At 48.0% G+C, this 20187-nt stretch overlaps 2 protein-coding genes, 1 non-coding gene and 4 pseudogenes across 3 annotated transcripts in view; 6 read left to right on the top strand and 1 right to left on the bottom strand.

Annotated features, from left to right (window-relative positions):
- LOC135521699 (retinol dehydrogenase 10-A-like) overlaps nucleotides 1–1704 on the bottom strand; it is a 5574-nt gene extending 3870 nt beyond the window's left edge. Inside the window, exon 1 of the mRNA XM_064947371.1 lies at nucleotides 869–1704. Coding sequence (XP_064803443.1) covers nucleotides 869–1169 — 301 coding nt within the window. The 5' untranslated portion in view covers nucleotides 1170–1704. The remainder of the gene's footprint in view (nucleotides 1–868) is intronic.
- Nucleotides 1705–13324: 11620 nt separating this feature from the next.
- Nucleotides 13325–19833, top strand: LOC135522964 (large ribosomal subunit protein uL30-like). The gene is made up of 7 exons (XM_064949694.1): nucleotides 13325–13407; nucleotides 13954–14053; nucleotides 14497–14663; nucleotides 15181–15318; nucleotides 16009–16118; nucleotides 18660–18878; nucleotides 19776–19833. Exons 1-6 carry the CDS (start codon nucleotides 13394–13396, stop codon nucleotides 18866–18868), a joined length of 738 nt encoding a protein of 245 aa, XP_064805766.1. The 5' UTR covers nucleotides 13325–13393; the 3' UTR covers nucleotides 18869–18878; nucleotides 19776–19833.
- On the top strand, nucleotides 14222–14314 carry LOC135523237 (small nucleolar SNORD12/SNORD106). The gene has a single exon (XR_010452812.1). It is a non-coding gene; the product is annotated as a small nucleolar SNORD12/SNORD106 (small nucleolar RNA).
- LOC135523238 (small nucleolar SNORD12/SNORD106) lies at nucleotides 15005–15099 on the top strand (annotated as a pseudogene).
- Nucleotides 15617–15712, top strand: LOC135523240 (small nucleolar SNORD12/SNORD106; annotated as a pseudogene).
- LOC135523241 (small nucleolar SNORD12/SNORD106) lies at nucleotides 16370–16464 on the top strand (annotated as a pseudogene).
- LOC135523242 (small nucleolar SNORD12/SNORD106) lies at nucleotides 19124–19220 on the top strand (annotated as a pseudogene).
- Nucleotides 19834–20187: the final 354 nt, after the last annotated feature.

Genomic DNA, 20187 nt, shown 5'->3' with positions numbered 1-20187 from the left:
TCGGCTAAAATAAAACCCGAAAATTTTTATCCCCTTGTGCTTATACTAGTATCCTTATGGGGATGTGTGAAACTTGCACTGCCCGAAGTGTCCCACACTTGGCGCCAGTGACTAGATAACTTTTCGCGTTGCGCCGACTGGTAAGATGCTTCAGGAGGGCGGTTACGTGCTCGCAAGGCAGAGGTAACGTTACTGGGTTCTGTGTGATCCGAATTAGGACGAAGTGGTACTCGCTAAGCAAGCAGCGTGACGTCCTTAACACTAATACTGCATAGACCCACACACACGCGGAGACAGAGAGAAAGAGAGAGACGGAGAGAGACAGAGACGGAGAGAGACAGCGAGACAGAGAGAGACAGAGAGAGAGAGAGAGACAGCGAGACAGAGAGACGGAGAGAGACAGAGACAGCGAGACAGAGAGAGACAGCGAGAAGAGAGACAGAGAGAGAGAGAGAGACAGACAGACAGAGACGGTGAGAGAGAGAGAGAGAGAGAGTGATAGCTCCCTGTCCAAAGTTATCGGACCTTAGTGCCAGAGCAGGCTACTGATTGAAGTTAAGTTCTCCGCAGAATTATGCAGCCCAGCTACCGATCTAATAGGCTACAGCAATGTGCTATTATAATAAACTAAAGTCGACAGTAAATAGTTGGCTTAAAAACATTAAATGTTTAAACAGGATACGATCTTGTTTGTACAATGTTGCGATCAATAGAATAAACAATGTAATCTGGGGTGACCCTGACCAGACACGACTTTATCAAGCTGACGACCTCTGTACAGTAGCCTACAGGAGAAAAATAAGTGCTGCAAGTATCCGGTGACAGAAAAATAAGTCCGGTGACAGATATTTTCAGGCAACGAACTCACCGTCTCTGGACATCGGGGTTTCACTGTCCAGTTCTCGGTAGATTTCCCGTACCAACTCCGCCGTCTCTTCGTTGCTTTGGCTGTTGATGTCCCACAGCACCAATACTGCCCGTCTCCGAGCGAACTCCTTGGCGAACAGCCGACCAAGACCGCTTCCAGCCCCGGTGATCACACACACCTGTCCCGCTACACTCTTCTCCTTCGGTCGCACCACCCATTTCGCCCCGGCGGTAACAAAAGCCCAGAGCACTTTCAAAATGACCACAAAGAACTCGGCAAGAATCACCATCGTATTCATCATCTTGAGCAAGATGATTCAATAAATTAAAAACGGAGATACACTTTTACAGAAAGCGCACGCACAGTTCTTTATCCTATTGTGGTTTGAATGACAAGTCAATTATAGCAGCCAACGCTGTGATATGTTCAGCTATGTACCGAACTGACTAGTAAACGAATTAAACTAATATAGCCTGTGTTGTTTCTGAAACAAAACTGCCAGAATACTGTCAATTCAAAACGCCTTAAATAGAAGGTCTGTTAGACTGCTTTTCTTAAATAAATTATCCCAAGACTGCAAAATAAATCAGCTAATAATTGAATCAATAAACGCAAACCTAAAAACAGAAAAAAGAAAATGTAGGCTATCTGCTTTTCAAAAGTTGCTTCTCGATCGCGCAGAGTCCCAGCTTTCACAAGTCCGCAAAGATTCAGCTCGGACGGAGTCGCGAATAGACACACTGTCAGTGTGTTGCGCCCTTCCCTCTGTTGCAGTGACAGCCCTTCACCTACTCTCAGAACACAACAGTGGCTGAAGCGCTTCTGAACCAGTCTGCCCATCAATGGACCCTTATAGGACCGGGTCCGGAGCGCCTGACAGAAATACGACGCGTCAGAACACGTCAGATCATCGCTGAGATGAGAGCAAAAGGCGCGTCGTGGAAACTGGAGGAAGACTAGCGCTCTTGTGCCACCTGTGGGAAATTTTGCATAAGTGTTGTCAGATGAATGAAGGTAGAGGGAAAACGTTGGAACAAAATGTGTTATTCAACAATTAGGCATATTGTTTTAGACGTTTTTTTCTCATTTTGTTTTTCTTTTTAAAATAAAATAAAATAACAGTCAGACTTTTTGGGGCGGCAGGTAGCCTAGTGGTTAGAGTGTAGAGGTGGCAGGTAGCCTAGTGGTTAGAGTGTAGAGGCGGCAGGTAGCCTAGTGGTTAGAGTGCAGAGGTGGCAGGTAGCCTAGTGGTTAGAGTGTAGAGGTGGCAGGTAGCCTAGTGGTTAGAGTGTAGAGGTGGTAGGTAGCCTAGTGGTTAGAGTGTAGAGGTGTCAGGTAGCCTAGTGGTTAGAGTGTAGAGGTGGCAGGTAGCCAAGTGGTTAGAGTGTAGAGGTGGTAGGTAGCCTAGTGGTTTGAGTGTAGAGGTGGCAGGTAGCCTAGTGGTTAGAGTGTAGAGGTGGCAGGTAGCCAAGTGGTTAGAGTGTAGAGGCGGCAGGTAGCCTAGTGGTTAGAGAGTAGAGGTGGCAGGTAGCCTAGTGGTTAGAGTGTAGAGTCGGCAGGTAGCCTAGTGGTTAGAGTGTAGAGTCGGCAGGTAGCCTAGTGGTTAGAGTGTAGAGGTGGCAGGTAGCCTAGTGGTTAGAGTGTAGAGGTGGCAGGTAGCCTAGTGGTTAGAGTGTAGAGGTGGCAGGTAGCCTAGTGCTTAGAGTGTAGAGGTGGTAGGTAGCCTAGTGGTTAGAGTGTAGAGGTGGCAGGTAGCCTAGTGGATAGAGTGTAGAGGTGGTAGGTAGCCTAGTGGTTAGAGTGTAGAGGTGGCAGGTAGCCTAGTGGTTAGAGTGTAGAGGTGGCAGGTAGCCTAGTGGTTAGAGTGTAGAGGTGGCAGGTTGCCTAGTGGTTAGAGTGTAGAGGTGGCAGGTAGCCTAGTGGTTAGAGTGTAGAGGTGGCAGGTAGCCTAGTGGTTAGAGTGTAGAGGTGCCAGGTAGCCTAGTGGTTAGAGTGTAGAGATGCCAGGTAGCCTAGTGGTTAGAGTGTAGAGGTGGCATGTAGCCTAGTGGTTAAAGTGTAGAGGTGGTAGGGTAGCCTAGTGGTTAGAGAGTAGAGGTGGCAGGTAGCCTAGTGGTTAGAGGGTAGAGGTGGTGGGGTAGCCTAGTGGTTAGAGGGTAGAGGTGGTAGGGTTGCCTAGTGGTTAGAGTGTAGAGGTGGCAGGTTGCCTAGTGGTTAGAGTGTAGAGGTGGCAGGTTGCATAATGGTTAGAGTGTAGAGGCGGCAGGTTGCCTAGTGGTTAGAGTGTAGAGGGGGCAGGTTGCCTAGTGGTTAGAGTGTAGAGGCGGCAGGTTGCCTAGTGGTTAGAGTGTAGAGGTGGCAGGTAGCCTAGTGGTTAGAGTGTAGAGGTGGCAGGTAGCCTAGTGGTTAGAGTGTAGAGGGGGCAGGTTGCCTAGTGGTTTGAGTGTAGAGGTGGCAGGTTGCATAATGGTTAGAGTGTAGAGGTGGCAGGTTGCCTAGTGGTTAGAGTGTAGAGGTGGCAGGTAGCCTAGTGGTTAGAGTGTAGAGGTGGCAGGTAGCCTAGTGTTTAGAGTGTAGAAGTGGTAGGGTAGCCTAGTGGTTAGAGTGTAGAGGTGACAGGTAGCCTAGTGGTTAGAGTGTAGAGGTGGCAGGTAGCCTAGTGGTTAGAGTGTAGAGGTGGTAGGGTAGCCTAGTGGTTAGAGTGTTGAGGTGCCAGGTAGCCTAGTGGTTAGAGTGTAGAGGTGCCAGGTAGCCTAGTGGTTAGAGTGTAGAGGTGGTAGGTAGCCTAGTGGTTAGAGTGTAGAGGTGGCAGGTAGCCTAGTGGTTAGAGTGTAGAGGTGGCAGGTAGCCTAGTGGTAAGAGTGTAGAGGTGGCAGGTTGCCTAGTGGTTAGAGTGTAGAGGTGGTAGGTAGCCTAGAGGTTAGAGTGTAGAGGTGGCAGGTAGCCTAGTGGTAAGAGTGTAGAGGTGGCAGGTTGCCTAGTGGTTAGAGTGTAGAGGTGGTAGGTAGCCTAGTGGTTAGAGTGTAGAGGTGGCAGGTAGCCTAGAGGTTAGAGTGTAGAGGTGGCAGGTAGCCTAGTGGTAAGAGTGTAGAGGTGGCAGGTTGCCTAGTGGTTAGAGTGTAGAGGTGGTAGGTAGCCTAGAGGTTAGAGTGTAGAGGTGGCAGGTAGCCTAGTGGTAAGAGTGTAGAGGTGGCAGGTTGCCTAGTGGTTAGAGTGTAGAGGTGGTAGGTAGCCTAGTGGTAAGAGTGTAGAGGTGGCAGGTTGCCTAGTGGTTAGAGTGTAGAGGTGGTAGGTAGCCTAGTGGTTAGAGTGTAGAGGTGGCAGGTAGTCTAGTGGTTAGAGTGTAGAGGTGGTAGGTAGCCTAGTGGTTAGAGTGTAGAGGTGCCAGGTAGCCTAGTGGTTAGAGTGTAGAAGTGGTAGTTAGCCTAGTGGTTAGAGTGTAGAGGTGGCAGGTAGCCTCGTGGTTAGAGTGTAGAGGTGGTAGGGTAGCCTAGTGGTTCGAGGAGGAAGGTAGCCTAGTGGTTAGAGGAGGCAGGTAGCCTAGTGGTTAGAGGAGGAAGGTAGCCTAGTGGTTAGAGTGTAGAGGTGGCAGGTAGCCTAGTGGTTAGAGTGTAGAGGTGCCAGGTAGCCTAGTGGTTAGAGTGTAGAGATGCCAGGTAGCCTAGTGGTTAGAGTGTAGAGGTGGCATGTAGCCTAGTGGTTAAAGTGTAGAGGTGGTAGGGTAGCCTAGTGGTTAGAGAGTAGAGGTGGCAGGTAGCCTAGTGGTTAGAGGGTAGAGGTGGTGGGGTAGCCTAGTGGTTAGAGGGTAGAGGTGGTAGGGTTGCCTAGTGGTTAGAGTGTAGAGGTGGCAGGTTGCCTAGTGGTTAGAGTGTAGAGGTGGCAGGTTGCATAATGGTTAGAGTGTAGAGGCGGCAGGTTGCCTAGTGGTTAGAGTGTAGAGGGGGCAGGTTGCCTAGTGGTTAGAGTGTAGAGGCGGCAGGTTGCCTAGTGGTTAGAGTGTAGAGGTGGCAGGTAGCCTAGTGGTTAGAGTGTAGAGGTGGCAGGTAGCCTAGTGGTTAGAGTGTAGAGGGGGCAGGTTGCCTAGTGGTTTGAGTGTAGAGGTGGCAGGTTGCATAATGGTTAGAGTGTAGAGGTGGCAGGTTGCCTAGTGGTTAGAGTGTAGAGGTGGCAGGTAGCCTAGTGGTTAGAGTGTAGAGGTGGCAGGTAGCCTAGTGTTTAGAGTGTAGAAGTGGTAGGGTAGCCTAGTGGTTAGAGTGTAGAGGTGACAGGTAGCCTAGTGGTTAGAGTGTAGAGGTGGCAGGTAGCCTAGTGGTTAGAGTGTAGAGGTGGTAGGGTAGCCTAGTGGTTAGAGTGTTGAGGTGCCAGGTAGCCTAGTGGTTAGAGTGTAGAGGTGCCAGGTAGCCTAGTGGTTAGAGTGTAGAGGTGGTAGGTAGCCTAGTGGTTAGAGTGTAGAGGTGTCAGGTAGCCTAGTGGTTAGAGTGTAGAGGTGGCAGGTAGCCTAGTGGTAAGAGTGTAGAGGTGGCAGGTTGCCTAGTGGTTAGAGTGTAGAGGTGGTAGGTAGCCTAGAGGTTAGAGTGTAGAGGTGGCAGGTAGCCTAGTGGTAAGAGTGTAGAGGTGGCAGGTTGCCTAGTGGTTAGAGTGTAGAGGTGGTAGGTAGCCTAGTGGTTAGAGTGTAGAGGTGGCAGGTAGCCTAGAGGTTAGAGTGTAGAGGTGGCAGGTAGCCTAGTGGTAAGAGTGTAGAGGTGGCAGGTTGCCTAGTGGTTAGAGTGTAGAGGTGGTAGGTAGCCTAGAGGTTAGAGTGTAGAGGTGGCAGGTAGCCTAGTGGTAAGAGTGTAGAGGTGGCAGGTTGCCTAGTGGTTAGAGTGTGGAGGTGGTAGGTAGCCTAGTGGTAAGAGTGTAGAGGTGGCAGGTTGCCTAGTGGTTAGAGTGTAGAGGTGGTAGGTAGCCTAGTGGTTAGAGTGTAGAGGTGGCAGGTAGTCTAGTGGTTAGAGTGTAGAGGTGGTAGGTAGCCTAGTGGTTAGAGTGTAGAGGTGCCAGGTAGCCTAGTGGTTAGAGTGTAGAAGTGGTAGTTAGCCTAGTGGTTAGAGTGTAGAGGTGGCAGGTAGCCTCGTGGTTAGAGTGTAGAGGTGGTAGGGTAGCCTAGTGGTTCGAGGAGGAAGGTAGCCTAGTGGTTAGAGGAGACAGGTAGCCTAGTGGTTAGAGGAGGAAGGTAGCCTAGTGGTTAGAGTGTAGAGGTGGCAGGTAGCCTAGTGGTTAGAGGAGGAAGGTAGCCTAGTGGTTAGAGTGTAGAGGTGGCAGGTAGCCTCGTGGTTAGAGTGTAGAGGTGGTAGGGTAGCCTAGTGGTTCGAGGAGGAAGGTAGCCTAGTGGTTAGAGTATAGAGGTGGCAGGTAGCCTAGTGGTTAGAGGAGGAAGGTAGCCTAGTGGTTAGAGGAGGAAGGTAGCCTAGTGGTTAGAGTGTAGAGGTGGCAGGTAGCCTAGTGGTTAGAGGAGGAAGGTAGCCTAGTGGTTAGAGTATAGAGGTGGTAGGGTAGCCTAGTGGTTAGAGGAGGAAGGTAGCCTAGTGGTTAGAGTATAGAGGTGGCAGGTAGCCTAGTGGTTAGAGGAGGAAGGTAGCCTAGTGGTTAGAGTGTAGAGTTGGCAGGTAGCCTAGTGGTTAGATGAGGAAGGTAGCCTAGTGGTTAGAGGAGGCAGGTAGCCTAGTGGTTAGAGGAGGAAGGTAGCCTAGTGGTTAGAGGAGGAAGGTAGCCTAGTGGTTAGAGTATAGAGGTGGCAGGTAGCCTAGTGGTTAGAGGAGGCAGGTAGCCTAGTGGTTAGAGGAGGCAGGTAGCCTAGTGGTTAGAGGAGGCAGGTAGCCTAGTGGTTAGATGAGGCAGGTAGCATTGTGGTTAGAGGAGACAGGTAGCCTAGTGGTTAGAGGAGGGAGGCAGGTAGCCTAGTGGTTAGAGGAGGCAGGTAGCCTAGTGGTTAGAGGAGGCAGGTAGTCTAGTGGTTAGAGGAGGCAGGTAGCCTAGTGGTTAGAGGAGGAAGGTAGCCTAGTGGTTAGAGGAGGAAGGTAGCCTAGTGGTTAGAGGAGGAAGGTAGCCTAGTGGTTAGAGTATAGAGGTGGCAGGTAGCCTAGTGGTTAGAGGAGGCAGGTAGCCTAGTGGTTAGAGGAGACAGGTAGCCTAGTGGTTATAGGAGGCAGGTAGCCTAGTGGTTAGAGGAGGCAGGTAGCCTAGTGGTTAGAGGATGCAGGTAGCCTAGTGGTTAGAGGAAGCAGGTAGCATTGTGGTTAGAGGAGACAGGTAGCCTAGTGGTTAGAGGAGGGAGGCAGGTAGCCTAGTGGTTAGAGGAGGCAGGTTGTCTAGTGGTTAGAGGAGGCAGGTAGCCTAGTGGTTAGAGTATAGAGGTGGCAGGTAGCCTCGTGGTTAGAGTGTAGAGGTGGTAGGGTAGCCTAGTGGTTCGAGGAGGAAGGTAGCCTAGTGGTTAGAGTATAGAGGTGGCAGGTAGCCTAGTGTTTAGAGGAGGAAGGTAGCCTAGTGGTTAGAGGAGGAAGGTAGCCTAGTGGTTAGAGTGTAGAGGTGGCAGGTAGCCTAGTGGTTAGAGGAGGAAGGTAGCCTAGTGGTTAGAGTATAGAGGTGGTAGGGTAGCCTAGTGGTTAGAGGAGGAAGGTAGCCTAGTGGTTAGAGTGTAGAGGTGGCAGGTAGCCTAGTGGTTAGAGTGTAGAGGTGGCAGGTAGCCTAGAGGTTAGAGTGTAGAGGTGGCAGGTAGCCTAGTGGTAAGAGTGTAGAGGTGGCAGGTTGCCTAGTGGTTAGAGTGTAGAGGTGGTAGGTAGCCTAGTGGTTAGAGTGTAGAGGTGGCAGGTTGCCTAGTGGTTAGAGTGTAGAGGTGGCAGGTAGCCTAGTGGTTAGAGTGTAGAGGTGGCAGGTAGCCTCGTGGTTAGAGTGTAGAGGTGCCAGGTAGCCTAGTGGTTAGAGTGTAGAGGTGCCAGGTAGCCTAGTGGTTAGAGTGTAGAAGTGGTAGTTAGCCTAGTGGTTAGAGTGTAGAGGTGGCAGGTAGCCTCGTGGTTAGAGTGTAGAGGTGGTAGGGTAGCCTAGTGGTTCGAGGAGGAAGGTAGCCTAGTGGTTAGAGGAGGCAGGTAGCCTAGTGGTTAGAGGAGGAAGGTAGCCTAGTGGTTAGAGTGTAGAGGTGGCAGGTAGCCTAGTGGTTAGAGGAGGAAGGTAGCCTAGTGGTTAGAGTGTAGAGGTGGCAGGTAGCCTCGTGGTTAGAGTGTAGAGGTGGTAGGGTAGCCTAGTGGTTCGAGGAGGAAGGTAGCCTAGTGGTTAGAGTATAGAGGTGGCAGGTAGCCTAGTGGTTAGAGGAGGAAGGTAGCCTAGTGGTTAGAGGAGGAAGGTAGCCTAGTGGTTAGAGTGTAGAGGTGGCAGGTAGCCTAGTGGTTAGAGGAGGAAGGTAGCCTAGTGGTTAGAGTATAGAGGTGGTAGGGTAGCCTAGTGGTTAGAGGAGGAAGGTAGCCTAGTGGTTAGAGTATAGAGGTGGCAGGTAGCCTAGTGGTTAGAGGAGGAAGGTAGCCTAGTGGTTAGAGTGTAGAGGTGGTAGGGTAGCCTAGTGGTTAGAGGAGGAAGGTAGCCTAGTGGTTAGAGGAAGCAGGTAGCCTAGTGGTTAGAGTATAGAGTTGGCAGGTAGCCTAGTGGTTAGATGAGGAAGGTAGCCTAGTGGTTAGAGGAGGCAGGTAGCCTAGTGGTTAGAGGAGGAAGGTAGCCTAGTGGTTAGAGGAGGAAGGTAGCCTAGTGGTTAGAGTATAGAGGTGGCAGGTAGCCTAGTGGTTAGAGGAGGCAGGTAGCCTAGTGGTTAGAGGAGGCAGGTAGCCTAGTGGTTAGAGGAGGCAGGTAGCCTAGTGGTTAGAGGAGGCAGGTAGCATTGTGGTTAGAGGAGACAGGTAGCCTAGTGGTTAGAGTATAGAGGTGGTAGGGTAGCCTAGTGGTTAGAGGAGGAAGGTAGCCTAGTGGTTAGAGTATAGAGGTGGCAGGTAGCCTAGTGGTTAGAGGAGGAAGGTAGCCTAGTGGTTAGAGTGTAGAGGTGGTAGGGTAGCCTAGTGGTTAGAGGAGGAAGGTAGCCTAGTGGTTAGAGGAAGCAGGTAGCCTAGTGGTTAGAGTATAGAGTTGGCAGGTAGCCTAGTGGTTAGATGAGGAAGGTAGCCTAGTGGTTAGAGGAGGCAGGTAGCCTAGTGGTTAGAGGAGGAAGGTAGCCTAGTGGTTAGAGGAGGAAGGTAGCCTAGTGGTTAGAGTATAGAGGTGGCAGGTAGCCTAGTGGTTAGAGGAGGCAGGTAGCCTAGTGGTTAGAGGAGGCAGGTAGCCTAGTGGTTAGAGGAGGCAGGTAGCCTAGTGGTTAGAGGAGGCAGGTAGCATTGTGGTTAGAGGAGACAGGTAGCCTAGTGGTTAGAGGAGGGAGGCAGGTAGCCTAGTGGTTAGAGGAGGCAGGTAGCCTAGTGGTTAGAGGAGGCAGGTAGTCTAGTGGTTAGAGGAGGCAGGTAGCCTAGTGGTTAGAGGAGGAAGGTAGCCTAGTGGTTAGAGGAGGAAGGTAGCCTAGTGGTTAGAGGAGGAAGGTAGCCTAGTGGTTAGAGTATAGAGGTGGCAGGTAGCCTAGTGGTTAGAGGAGGCAGGTAGCCTAGTGGTTAGAGGAGACAGGTAGCCTAGTGGTTAGAGGAGGCAGGTAGCCTAGTGGTTAGAGGAGGCAGGTAGCCTAGTGGTTAGAGGATGCAGGTAGCCTAGTGGTTAGAGGAAGCAGGTAGCATTGTGGTTAGAGGAGACAGGTAGCCTAGTGGTTAGAGGAGGGAGGCAGGTAGCCTAGTGGTTAGAGGAGGCAGGTAGCCTAGTGGTTAGAGGAGGCAGGTTGTCTAGTGGTTAGAGGAGGCAGGTAGCCTAGTGGTTAGAGTATAGAGGTGGCAGGTAGCCTAGTGGTAAGAGTGTAGAGGTGGCAGGTTGCCTAGTGGTTAGAGTGTAGAGGTGGTAGGTATCCTAGTGGTTAGAGGAGGCAGGTAGCCTAGTGGTTAGAGGAGGCAGGTAGCCTAGTGGTTAGAGGAGGCAGGTAGCCTAGTGGTTAGAGGAGGCAGGTAGCATTGTGGTTAGAGGAGACAGGTAGCCTAGTGGTTAGAGGAGGGAGGCAGGTAGCCTAGTGGTTAGAGGAGGCAGGTAGCCTAGTGGTTAGAGGAGGCAGGTAGTCTAGTGGTTAGAGGAGGCAGGTAGCCTAGTGGTTAGAGGAGGAAGGTAGCCTAGGGGTTAGAGGAGGAAGGTAGCCTAGTGGTTAGAGGAGGAAGGTAGCCTAGTGGTTAGAGTATAGAGGTGGCAGGTAGCCTAGTGGTTAGAGGAGGCAGGTAGCCTAGTGGTTAGAGGAGACAGGTAGCCTAGTGGTTAGAGGAGGCAGGTAGCCTAGTGGTTAGAGGAGGCAGGTAGCCTAGTGGTTAGAGGATGCAGGTAGCCTAGTGGTTAGAGGAAGCAGGTAGCATTGTGGTTAGAGGAGACAGGTAGCCTAGTGGTTAGAGGAGGGAGGCAGGTAGCCTAGTGGTTAGAGGAGGCAGGTAGCCTAGTGGTTAGAGGAGGCAGGTTGTCTAGTGGTTAGAGGAGGCAGGTAGCCTAGTGGTTAGAGTATAGAGGTGGCAGGTAGCCTCGTGGTTAGAGTGTAGAGGTGGTAGGGTAGCCTAGTGGTTCGAGGAGGAAGGTAGCCTAGTGGTTAGAGTATAGAGGTGGCAGGTAGCCTAGTGTTTAGAGGAGGAAGGTAGCCTAGTGGTTAGAGGAGGAAGGTAGCCTAGTGGTTAGAGTGTAGAGGTGGCAGGTAGCCTAGTGGTTAGAGGAGGAAGGTAGCCTAGTGGTTAGAGTATAGAGGTGGTAGGGTAGCCTAGTGGTTAGAGGAGGAAGGTAGCCTAGTGGTTAGAGTATAGAGGTGGCAGGTAGCCTAGTGGTTAGAGGAGGAAGGTAGCCTAGTGGTTAGAGTGTAGAGGTGGTAGGGTAGCCTAGTGGTTAGAGGAGGAAGGTAGCCTAGTGGTTAGAGGAAGCAGGTAGCCTAGTGGTTAGAGTATAGAGTTGGCAGGTAGCCTAGTGGTTAGACGAGGAAGGTAGCCTAGTGGTTAGAGGAGGCAGGTAGCCTAGTGGTTAGAGGAGGAAGGTAGCCTAGTGGTTAGAGGAGGAAGGTAGCCTAGTGGTTAGAGTATAGAGGTGGCAGGTAGCCTAGTGGTTAGAGGAGGCAGGTAGCCTAGTGGTTAGAGGAGGCAGGTAGCCTAGTGGTTAGAGGAGGCAGGTAGCCTAGTGGTTAGAGGAGGCAGGTAGCATTGTGGTTAGAGGAGACAGGTAGCCTAGTGGTTAGAGGAGGGAGGCAGGTAGCCTAGTGGTTAGAGGAGGCAGGTTGCCTAGTGGTTAGAGGAGGCAGGTAGTCTAGTGGTTAGAGGAGGCAGGTAGCCTAGTGGTTAGAGGAGGAAGGTAGCCTAGTGGTTAGAGGAGGAAGGTAGCCTAGTGGTTAGAGGAGGAAGGTAGCCTAGTGGTTAGAGTATAGAGGTGGCAGGTAGCCTAGTGGTTAGAGGAGGCAGGTAGCCTAGTGGTTAGAGGAGACAGGTAGCCTAGTGGTTAAAGGAGGCAGGTAGCCTAGTGGTTAGAGGAGGCAGGTAGCCTAGTGGTTAGAGGATGCAGGTAGCCTAGTGGTTAGAGGAGGCAGGTAGCATTGTGGTTAGAGGAGACAGGTAGCCTAGTGGTTAGAGGAGGGAGGCAGGTAGCCTAGTGGTTAGAGGAGGCAGGTAGCCTAGTGGTTAGAGGAGGCAGGTAGTCTAGTGGTTAGAGGAGGCAGGTAGCCTAGTGGTTAGAGGAGGAAGGTAGCCTAGTGGTTAGAGGAGGAAGGTAGCCTAGTGGTTAGAGTATAGAGGTGGCAGGTAGCCTAGTGGTTAGAGGAGGCAGGTAGCCTAGTGGTTAGAGGAGACAGGTAGCCTAGTGGTTAGAGGAGATAGGTAGCCTAGTGGTTAGAGGAGGCATGTAGCCTTGTGGTTCGAGTGTTTGGCCAGTAACTGAAAGGTTGCTAGATCGAATCCAGAAGGGACAGGGTAAAAATCTGTCATTCTGCCCCTGAACAGGCAGTTAACCCACTGTTCCTAGGCCGTCATTGAAAATAAGAATTTGTCCTTAACTGACTTGCCTAGTTAAATAAAAAATTGTAAAGATAACTTAGCTGTAAAAGTGGTACCTGTACAAAGCTGATGAAGATTGTACTGTTTTTGTTAATTACATCAACAAAATGCCAGTTTGATTTAAAGCTATGAAACTATTTTATTTATTTATTTTTATTTCACCTTTATTTAACCAGGTGGGCCAGTTGAGAACAAGTTCTTATTTACAATTGCGACCTGGCCAAGATAAAGCAAAGCAGTTCGACACATACAACGACACAGAGTTACACATGGAGTAAAACAAACATACAGTCAATAATACAGTATAAACAAGTCTATATACGATGTGAGCAAATGAGGTGAGATAAGGGAGGTAAAGGCAAAAAAAGGCCATGGTGGCAAAGTAAATACAATATAGCAAGTAAAACACTGGAATGGTAGATTTGCAATGGAATAATGTGGAAAGTAGAAATACAAACAATGGGGTGCAAAGGAGCTAAATAAATAAATAAATAAAATACAGAAGGGAAAGAGGTAGTTGTTTGGGCTCAATTATAGATGGGCTATGTACAGGTGCAGTAATCTGTGAGCTGCTCTGACAGTTGGTGCTTAAAGCTAGTGAAGGAGATAAGTGTTTCCAGTTTCAGTGATTTTTGTAGTTCGTTCCAGTCATTGGCAGCAGAAAACTGGAAGGAGAGGCGGCCAAAGAAAGAATTGGTTTTGGGGGTGACCAGAGAGATATACCTGCTGGAGCGTGTGCTACAGGTGGGAGATGCTATGGGTTCAAATGAGGTGTTGGCTTTGGGGATGACCAGTGAAATATATATATCCTAAACAGTGTTGTTGACTAGTTGTTAGTGGAATCCTTTGAGACTCACCACTATAGTATCTTCAGCCAAATCAAAAGAGATGATGAAGCTAACTAGATGAGACACAAAGCTTAAAATTCACCTGTCAGGACAAACATGGGTCTTTTGTGAAACAGACAAAGGAGTCACGATGTTGAAAAAAGCAAAGTAGAAATACAAATAATGATAATACTAAAGTGAAGTCATCCAAAATCCTATAAAACCATGTACACATCAGTTATAATTACATTAAATAACTATATATTTCTGGTAAATTAATATTATTGAGAAGAAAAAAAAACGTTTTTTAAAAATAGTAAAATAAAACAATATTTATAGATAAAAAATACATTTAAAAAATCATCAAATACACCGGAAGATGTACTAAAATATATGTCTGACGAATCCTTCTATCTGTGATATAGTGGATACAGTCTTCTTTATCAATGGCAGGAGCTAATTCTGTTCAGGCAGTTTAATAGACAACGACCGGTGTCCTTCAACCTTTAACTCACACATGCGCACCAGAGACATTCTCTTTCTCGGTGGACACAATGGCGGACGCAGAGTGAGTGATTTGTGCTCTGCCAGAATCTAAGTCCATCTACCGATTTAACAAGTATCATAAGTTGTTTGATATAAAATTGTGTACCTACTGTTTAACAAACATGTTGGTTGTATCAGTAGTGTTGAGAATGTCGTTTTCTGCTCTACGATATTTGTGTTTATTTGGATGATTGGATGTGGGCAGAAAAAAAACGTCCGGTTTGCGAATGCATCTGCACGTTTCACGCTAACGTTATTATTCATGGCTCTTTAGTGTTACGGATATTTTTGTCGATGGGTGTAGCGAATGTTTTCTGACTATTTTGCTGTTTGGTCCCCCACAATACTACAAAATGCATTTGTCTCCGTCCTTTGTCTGATTTACGTTAACTAGTTAAAGTTACCAAGTCAGGCTCACGTTTCGGGAAATGGCTAGTTAACGGTGATGTTGCTAGCAGTCTTGACATGATGAGTTTTCTCTCTTTTATTTTGTTGAATTAAAATCTATTACACTGCCATGTGGCTACCGTATTAACTACGTTCCCGTTCCTCTGAATCTGGGTTGCAGGAAGAAGGTTCCGGCGGTCCCGGAGAGCCTTTTAAAAAGGCGGAAGGCCTTCGCCACTATGAAGGCCATGCGCATCAAGAAGATGCTTGCCGAAAAAAAAGTAAGTGAATTTTTTTGTTTTAGTTAGTTAACTAGCAGGTTTCCACGTTGACGATGTTTTAGAATGTGTAGTTGATGTACTGGCATTGGCCCACTGCTGGTTGTTGTGGAAAAGAGCTTAACCTGAACTGGTTTTAAGGATGCCCTGTAAATTCAAAACTTCTATTACAATGTGGTTAATGATGCTCAACTTTTTTCCCCGTCTTATCGACTCTGGTGAAACCAGTCTGAAAAAATAAGCCAATTTGTCTGAAACCACATTGAAAGAAACTACTGGCGATGTCCTAAATATGCTTCTTCCCCCCCAGTCGTAATATTTAGCTAGCCACTATCAGATTAAACATTTGCTTCAAGCATAAAACAACTCGTGAAGGTAACTCCACATGTTACCCCCAGCTTTAATGCTCTGGCTCTGGCTCATCCTTGGATGTTTTGTATCGCCAGACTCGCAAGGTGACCAGGCACCTGATCTACAAGAGGGCTGAGAAGTACCACAAGGAGTACAGGGAGATGTATCGGCGTGAGATCCGAATGGGGCGGACGGCCCGCAAGGTCGGGAACTTCTACGTCCCAGCGGAGCCCAAGTTGGCCTTCGTCATTCGGATCAGGGGGTACGTTTTCGTGTCTGCTGAATGACAGTGTCAGGATGGCCCCTTATCTCAGTGGCTTGGTCACCATGTTCACTCCGGTGCTGGGTAAAAAGACGCATGTGATATTAAATATACGGTCACATGACATGTTTTTTTTATTTTGTTGTATTTCCTGTCTTTGTGATGTCTTCACCTCTCAAACTCAACTCTGGCTCTCTAAGCCAGTTCCACTGGGGTTTTTTTTTCTAAATCAGTATCATGATTTAGATCTAGTACACAAGGATATGCAATTAATTATTGGGCAGAACAGAACCACACACGGCTCAAGATCTCGTAGGGTAATAGGTACCTCGTGTTTACACAATGTGGTTAATGATGCTCAACTTTTTTCCCCGTCTTATCGACTCTGGTGAAACCAGTCTGAAAAATAAATAGCCAATTTGTCTGAAACCACATTGAGTGTAAACCAAAGCAGACTGATAAATGGATTATTGACACCGTTCTGAAAACACAAGTGTAACCCCCCCTCCCCCCCCAGTATCAACGGCGTCAGCCCCAAGGTGCGCAAGGTCCTCCAGCTCATGCGCCTGCGTCAGATCTTCAACGGAGTCTTCGTCAAGCTGAACAAGGCTTCCATCAACATGTTGAGGATCGCCGAGCCCTACATCGCTTGGGGGTAAGGCTACCGTGATCATCTGTTTGAATGTGGACACTCAGTTCCAGGGGGTAACAAGTCCAGTGCCACTCATTTTAACCCTCCGGGACTGATTTTAGACCTGGGACACATAGTAGGTGTATTTTGATTCCGGTAGAACAGAACCAGAAACACTCTGGACCTCTGGGCTTAGATTTGAAAACCCCTTCCCTATTTTGTGGGTTCTGTTGCATATATATATATATCGATTTATTTGCCAGTGATTAAGTTAAGTTGGTACAATTTGAAACTGCTGTCCATTTTCCCAGACGTTTTACACAATGTGGTTAATGATGCTCAACTTTTTTCCCCGTCTTATCGACTCTGGTGAAACCAGTCTGAAAAATAAAATAGCCAATTTGTCTGAAACCACATTGAGATATTACTAATGGCTCTCTAACTGCAGTAAACCAGTCACCCACTCCTGTGACATGCCTGGTATAAATGACCTTATTGATGTTTTGTTTGGGTGCAGGAATTTTAGCTGATTTGATGAGACTTCACTATGTGGTGGCAAATTCATGTCATTTAGTTTTTAATACTTTTCAGTTATGTCAAAGCTCCCCCCCCAAAAAAATAATATATATATTTTGAATGAAGATGAGTAAAATGGCAACCATAAGCTAGTTGTTAAGTACATAACTGATCGTGTTTGTTGGTCATGTCTCCCAGGTACCCCAACCTGAAGTCTGTGCGCGAGCTGATCTACAAGCGCGGTCATGGCAGGATGACCAAACAGCGCATCGCCCTCACGGACAACGCCCTGGTCGAGAAGGCCCTGGGTATGCTTCTGTACGGCTGTGTTTTTTTTTTTTTTCACGGGCAGTCCAATTCTGAGCTTTTGCCCAATTATTGGCAAGAGCTCATCTGATTGGTTAAAAGGTCAATCGGTGGACAAAGATCTGAATTGGGCTGCCGGTCCTTTGTGGGACTGGATAGATAGATCTATCTACATCTATCTCTGAGAGGTGAACGCCAGTTTTAAATACTAAGCCAGGAAGCCTCTTTACTTCCATCTTATAAACTTTTACACAATGTGGTTAATGATGCTAAACTTTTTTCCCCGTCTTATCGACTCTGGTGAAACCAGACTGAAAAATAAAAAGCCAATTTGTCTGAAACCACATTGAGAAACCAACTGCAGTTGGATAATGCTTAATTTAATGGACCTAGATATCCCATTTACTGTACACAGACTGTTATCCATTAAAGGGGTGGTCTACGACTGTTACATTTACATTTAAGTCATTTAGCACTGACATCCAGTGTCCATTAAATCATTAGGGGGGGTGGTCTATCACAGACTGTTGTCCATTAGAGGGGTGGTCTGTCAGACTGTTGTCCATTAGAGGGGTAGTTTACACAGACCGTTGTCCATTAGAGGGCCAGAGGTCTACACAGACCGTTGTCCATTAGAGGGTGGTCTACACAGACTGTTGTCCATTGGGAAGGGGTGGTCTACACCAGACCGTTGTCCATTAGAGGGGTGGCCCAGCCAACAGCGAGTCTGCAGTAATCAGACAGACCCTGGATTGTCCATTAGAGGGGTGGTCTACACAGACCGTTGTCCATTAAAGGGTGGTCTACACAGACCGTTGTCCATTAGAGGGTGGTCTACACAGACCGTTGTCCATTAGAGGGGTGGTCTACACAGACCGTTGTCCATTAGAGGGTGGTCTACACCGTTGTCCATTAGAGGGGTGGTCTACACAGGGGTAGTCCGTTGTCCATTAGAGGGGTGGTCTACACACCGTTGTCCATTAGAGGGGTGGTCTACACACCGTTGTCCATTAGAGGGGTGGTCTACACACCGTTGTCCATTAGAGGGTGGTCTACACACCGTTGTCCATTAGAGGGGTGGTCTACACAGACTGTTGTCCATTAGGGGGGTGGTCTACAGACTGTTGTCCATTAGAGGGGTGGTCTACACAGACAGTTGTCCATTAGAGGGGTGGTCTACACAGACTGTTGTCCATTAGAGGGGTGGTCTACAGACTGTTGTCCATTAGAGGGGTGGTCTACAGACTGTTGTCCATTAGAGGGGTGGTCTACACAGACTGGTCTACACAGACCGTTGTCCATTAGAGGGGTGGTCTACACAGACCGTTGTCCATTAGAGGGGTGGTCTACACAGACCGTTGTCCATTAGAGGGGTGGTCTACACAGACCGTTGTCCATTAGAGGGGTGGTCTACACAGACCGTTGTCCATTAGAGGGGTGGTCTACACAGACCGTTGTCCGTTAGAGGGGTGGTCTACACAGACTGTTGTCCATTAGAGGGGGTGGTCTACACAGACTGTTGTCCATTAGAGGGGTGGTCTACACAGACCGTTGTCCATTAGAGGGGTGGTCTACACACTGTTGTCCATTAGAGGGTGGTCTACACAGACCATTAGAAGGTCTACACAGACCGTTGTCCATTAGAGGGGTGGTCTACACAGACTGTTGTCCATTAGAGGGGTGGTCTACACAGACTGTTGTCCATTAGAGGTGGTCTACACAGACTGTTGTCCATTAGAGGGTGGTCTACACAGACTGTTGTCCATTAGAGGGGTGGTCTACACAGACCGTTGTCCATTAGAGGGGTGGTCTACACAGACCGTTGTCCATTAGAGGGGTGGTCTACACAGACTGGTCTACACAGACCGTTGTCCATTAGAGGGGTGGTCTACACAGACTGTTGTCCATTAGAGGGGTGGTCTACACAGACCGTTGTCCATTAGAGGGGTGGTCTACACAGACCGTTGTCCATTAGAGGGGTGGTCTACACAGACCGTTGTCCGTTAGAGGGGTGGTCTACACAGACTGTTGTCCGTTAGAGGGGTGGTCTACACAGACTGTTGTCCATTAGAGGGGTGGTCTACACAGACCGTTGTCCATTAGAGGGGTGGTCTACACAGACCGTTGTCCATTAGAGGGTGGTCTACACAGACTGTTGTCCATTAGAGGGGTGGTCTACACACTGTTGTCCATTAGAGGGGTGGTCTACACAGACCGTTGTCCATTAGAGGGGTGGTCTACACAGACCGTTGTCCATTAGAGGGGTGGTCTACACAGACCGTTGTCCATTAGAGGGGTGGTCTACACAGACTGTTGTCCATTAGAGGGGTAGTCTACACAGACCGTTGTCCATTAGAGGGGTGGTCTACACGGACCGTTGTCCATTAAAGGGGTAATTTGAGTCGTTACATTTCTCCATCCCTCGGCTGTTTACTAAAACAGTGGGGGGGTGGAGGTTTAGTCGTTTGAATTGCAGATAGCCTCTTTGAAGAATCGTGCCGTCTCTTCACTCTGGCTTTGTCCTCTCCACCCCCCTCCCTCAGGTAAATACGGCATCATCTGTGTGGAGGACCTGATCCACGAGATCTACACGGTCGGAAAGAACTTCAAGCCTGCCAACAACTTCCTGTGGCCCTTCAAACTGTCCACACCCCGCGGCGGCATGAACAAGAAGACGACTCACTTTGTGGAGGGAGGCGACGCTGGGAACCGGGAGGACCAGATCAACCGACTCGTCAGGAGAATGAACTAGAGACGCGCTGGTGAGGCATTTGTTCCGGGGGGGGGGGCTCTCAACTCCCGTTCCTGGGGAGCTACCCACCTCTGTTGTTCTAGCAAACCTGATTTCGTCTTATCAACCAGTTAATTATTAAAATGATGTTGGGACTCAACCCCGATGTCAGTAAACGCAGGTCCTGAAGATGAGTAGGAGAAAAAACCTCCCCCCAAAAAAAATCATTTTGAAAGTCATTATTTTCTACTTAAGTGTCCAGTTTCTAGTTTACGAAATGTGGTTAATGATGCTCAACTTTTTTCCCCGTCTTATCGACTCTGGTGAAACCAGTCTGAAAAATAAATAAGCCAATTTTGTCTGAAACCACAAAGTAAACGACTGGCATTCCAAATATCAAGTGAAAAGTGTATTTTACCCCGTCGCACCACCCGGTCATTCTGGACCCGGTCATTCTGGACCCGGTCATTCTGGACCCGGTTGTAATTCCTCCAAGATCCCATTTCCTATTTCTATGAGGAACTATTATTATTAAAAATCCATTGAATTTGTCAACTGCACATTATTTATTTATTGTAGAGCAGTTTGTCCTGTTATTTCCCAGCATCCCAGGCGGTGTCTCCTATGGGCTCCCTATTTGGCCCTCTCTATGGCATGAGGTGCCCTCCGGGATGTTACCTTGGTTTCAGTCCTGCTAAAAGCAGCTGGTTCACTACCAAAGATGAATTAATATCCTAAAAAGTGAAACTGGGATTATATATATATTTTTTTTTATTGCGTGGCATCAAGGAAAGTCTTGACTAGATTTCGGAAGTCTTTTAGTGTTTTTATGGGTGTAAATCGGACTACACAAACTATTGGAAATGTTTATTTGCTGTAAATAAAAAAACGTTTTCTGTTATTCATGTTGTGAATTTCTTTCTTTCAGGTTTTTTCACGGGATTCTGAGCTCTGTACAATAAAAAAAATATATCAAAAGAAACGGATTTGTCGAACTCTGGTCTGAAATCATTATTCTGTTGTTGTGGTGCTGCTGCCACCTAGTGTAAAATGTTGGTATTAATTCTGCAATTATATTCCAATTTGTAGATGGACCTGGAATTCAAGTAAATTTTGATGCTGTACAATCAAACCACATTTCAAATGTATTTTACATTTTTGGGTCATTTGAGTTTAATTTTAACATGAGGTTAAGACTGTAAAGTGTTGGGTTTCATGAGCAAAAAAAAAAAATCCCAGACATTTTCCCAAGTGCACAAAAACGTATTACTCAAATGTAGTGCACGCATCTGTTTACATTCCTGTAAATGAGCATTTCTCCTTTGCCGATATCCATCCAT

This window comes from Oncorhynchus masou, chromosome 30, assembly GCF_036934945.1.
Source record: "Oncorhynchus masou masou isolate Uvic2021 chromosome 30, UVic_Omas_1.1, whole genome shotgun sequence".
NCBI lineage: Eukaryota > Metazoa > Chordata > Actinopteri > Salmoniformes > Salmonidae > Oncorhynchus > Oncorhynchus masou.
The sequence above is the reverse complement of the archived record's forward strand: the minus strand, read 5'-3'. Positions and strand labels throughout refer to the sequence as shown.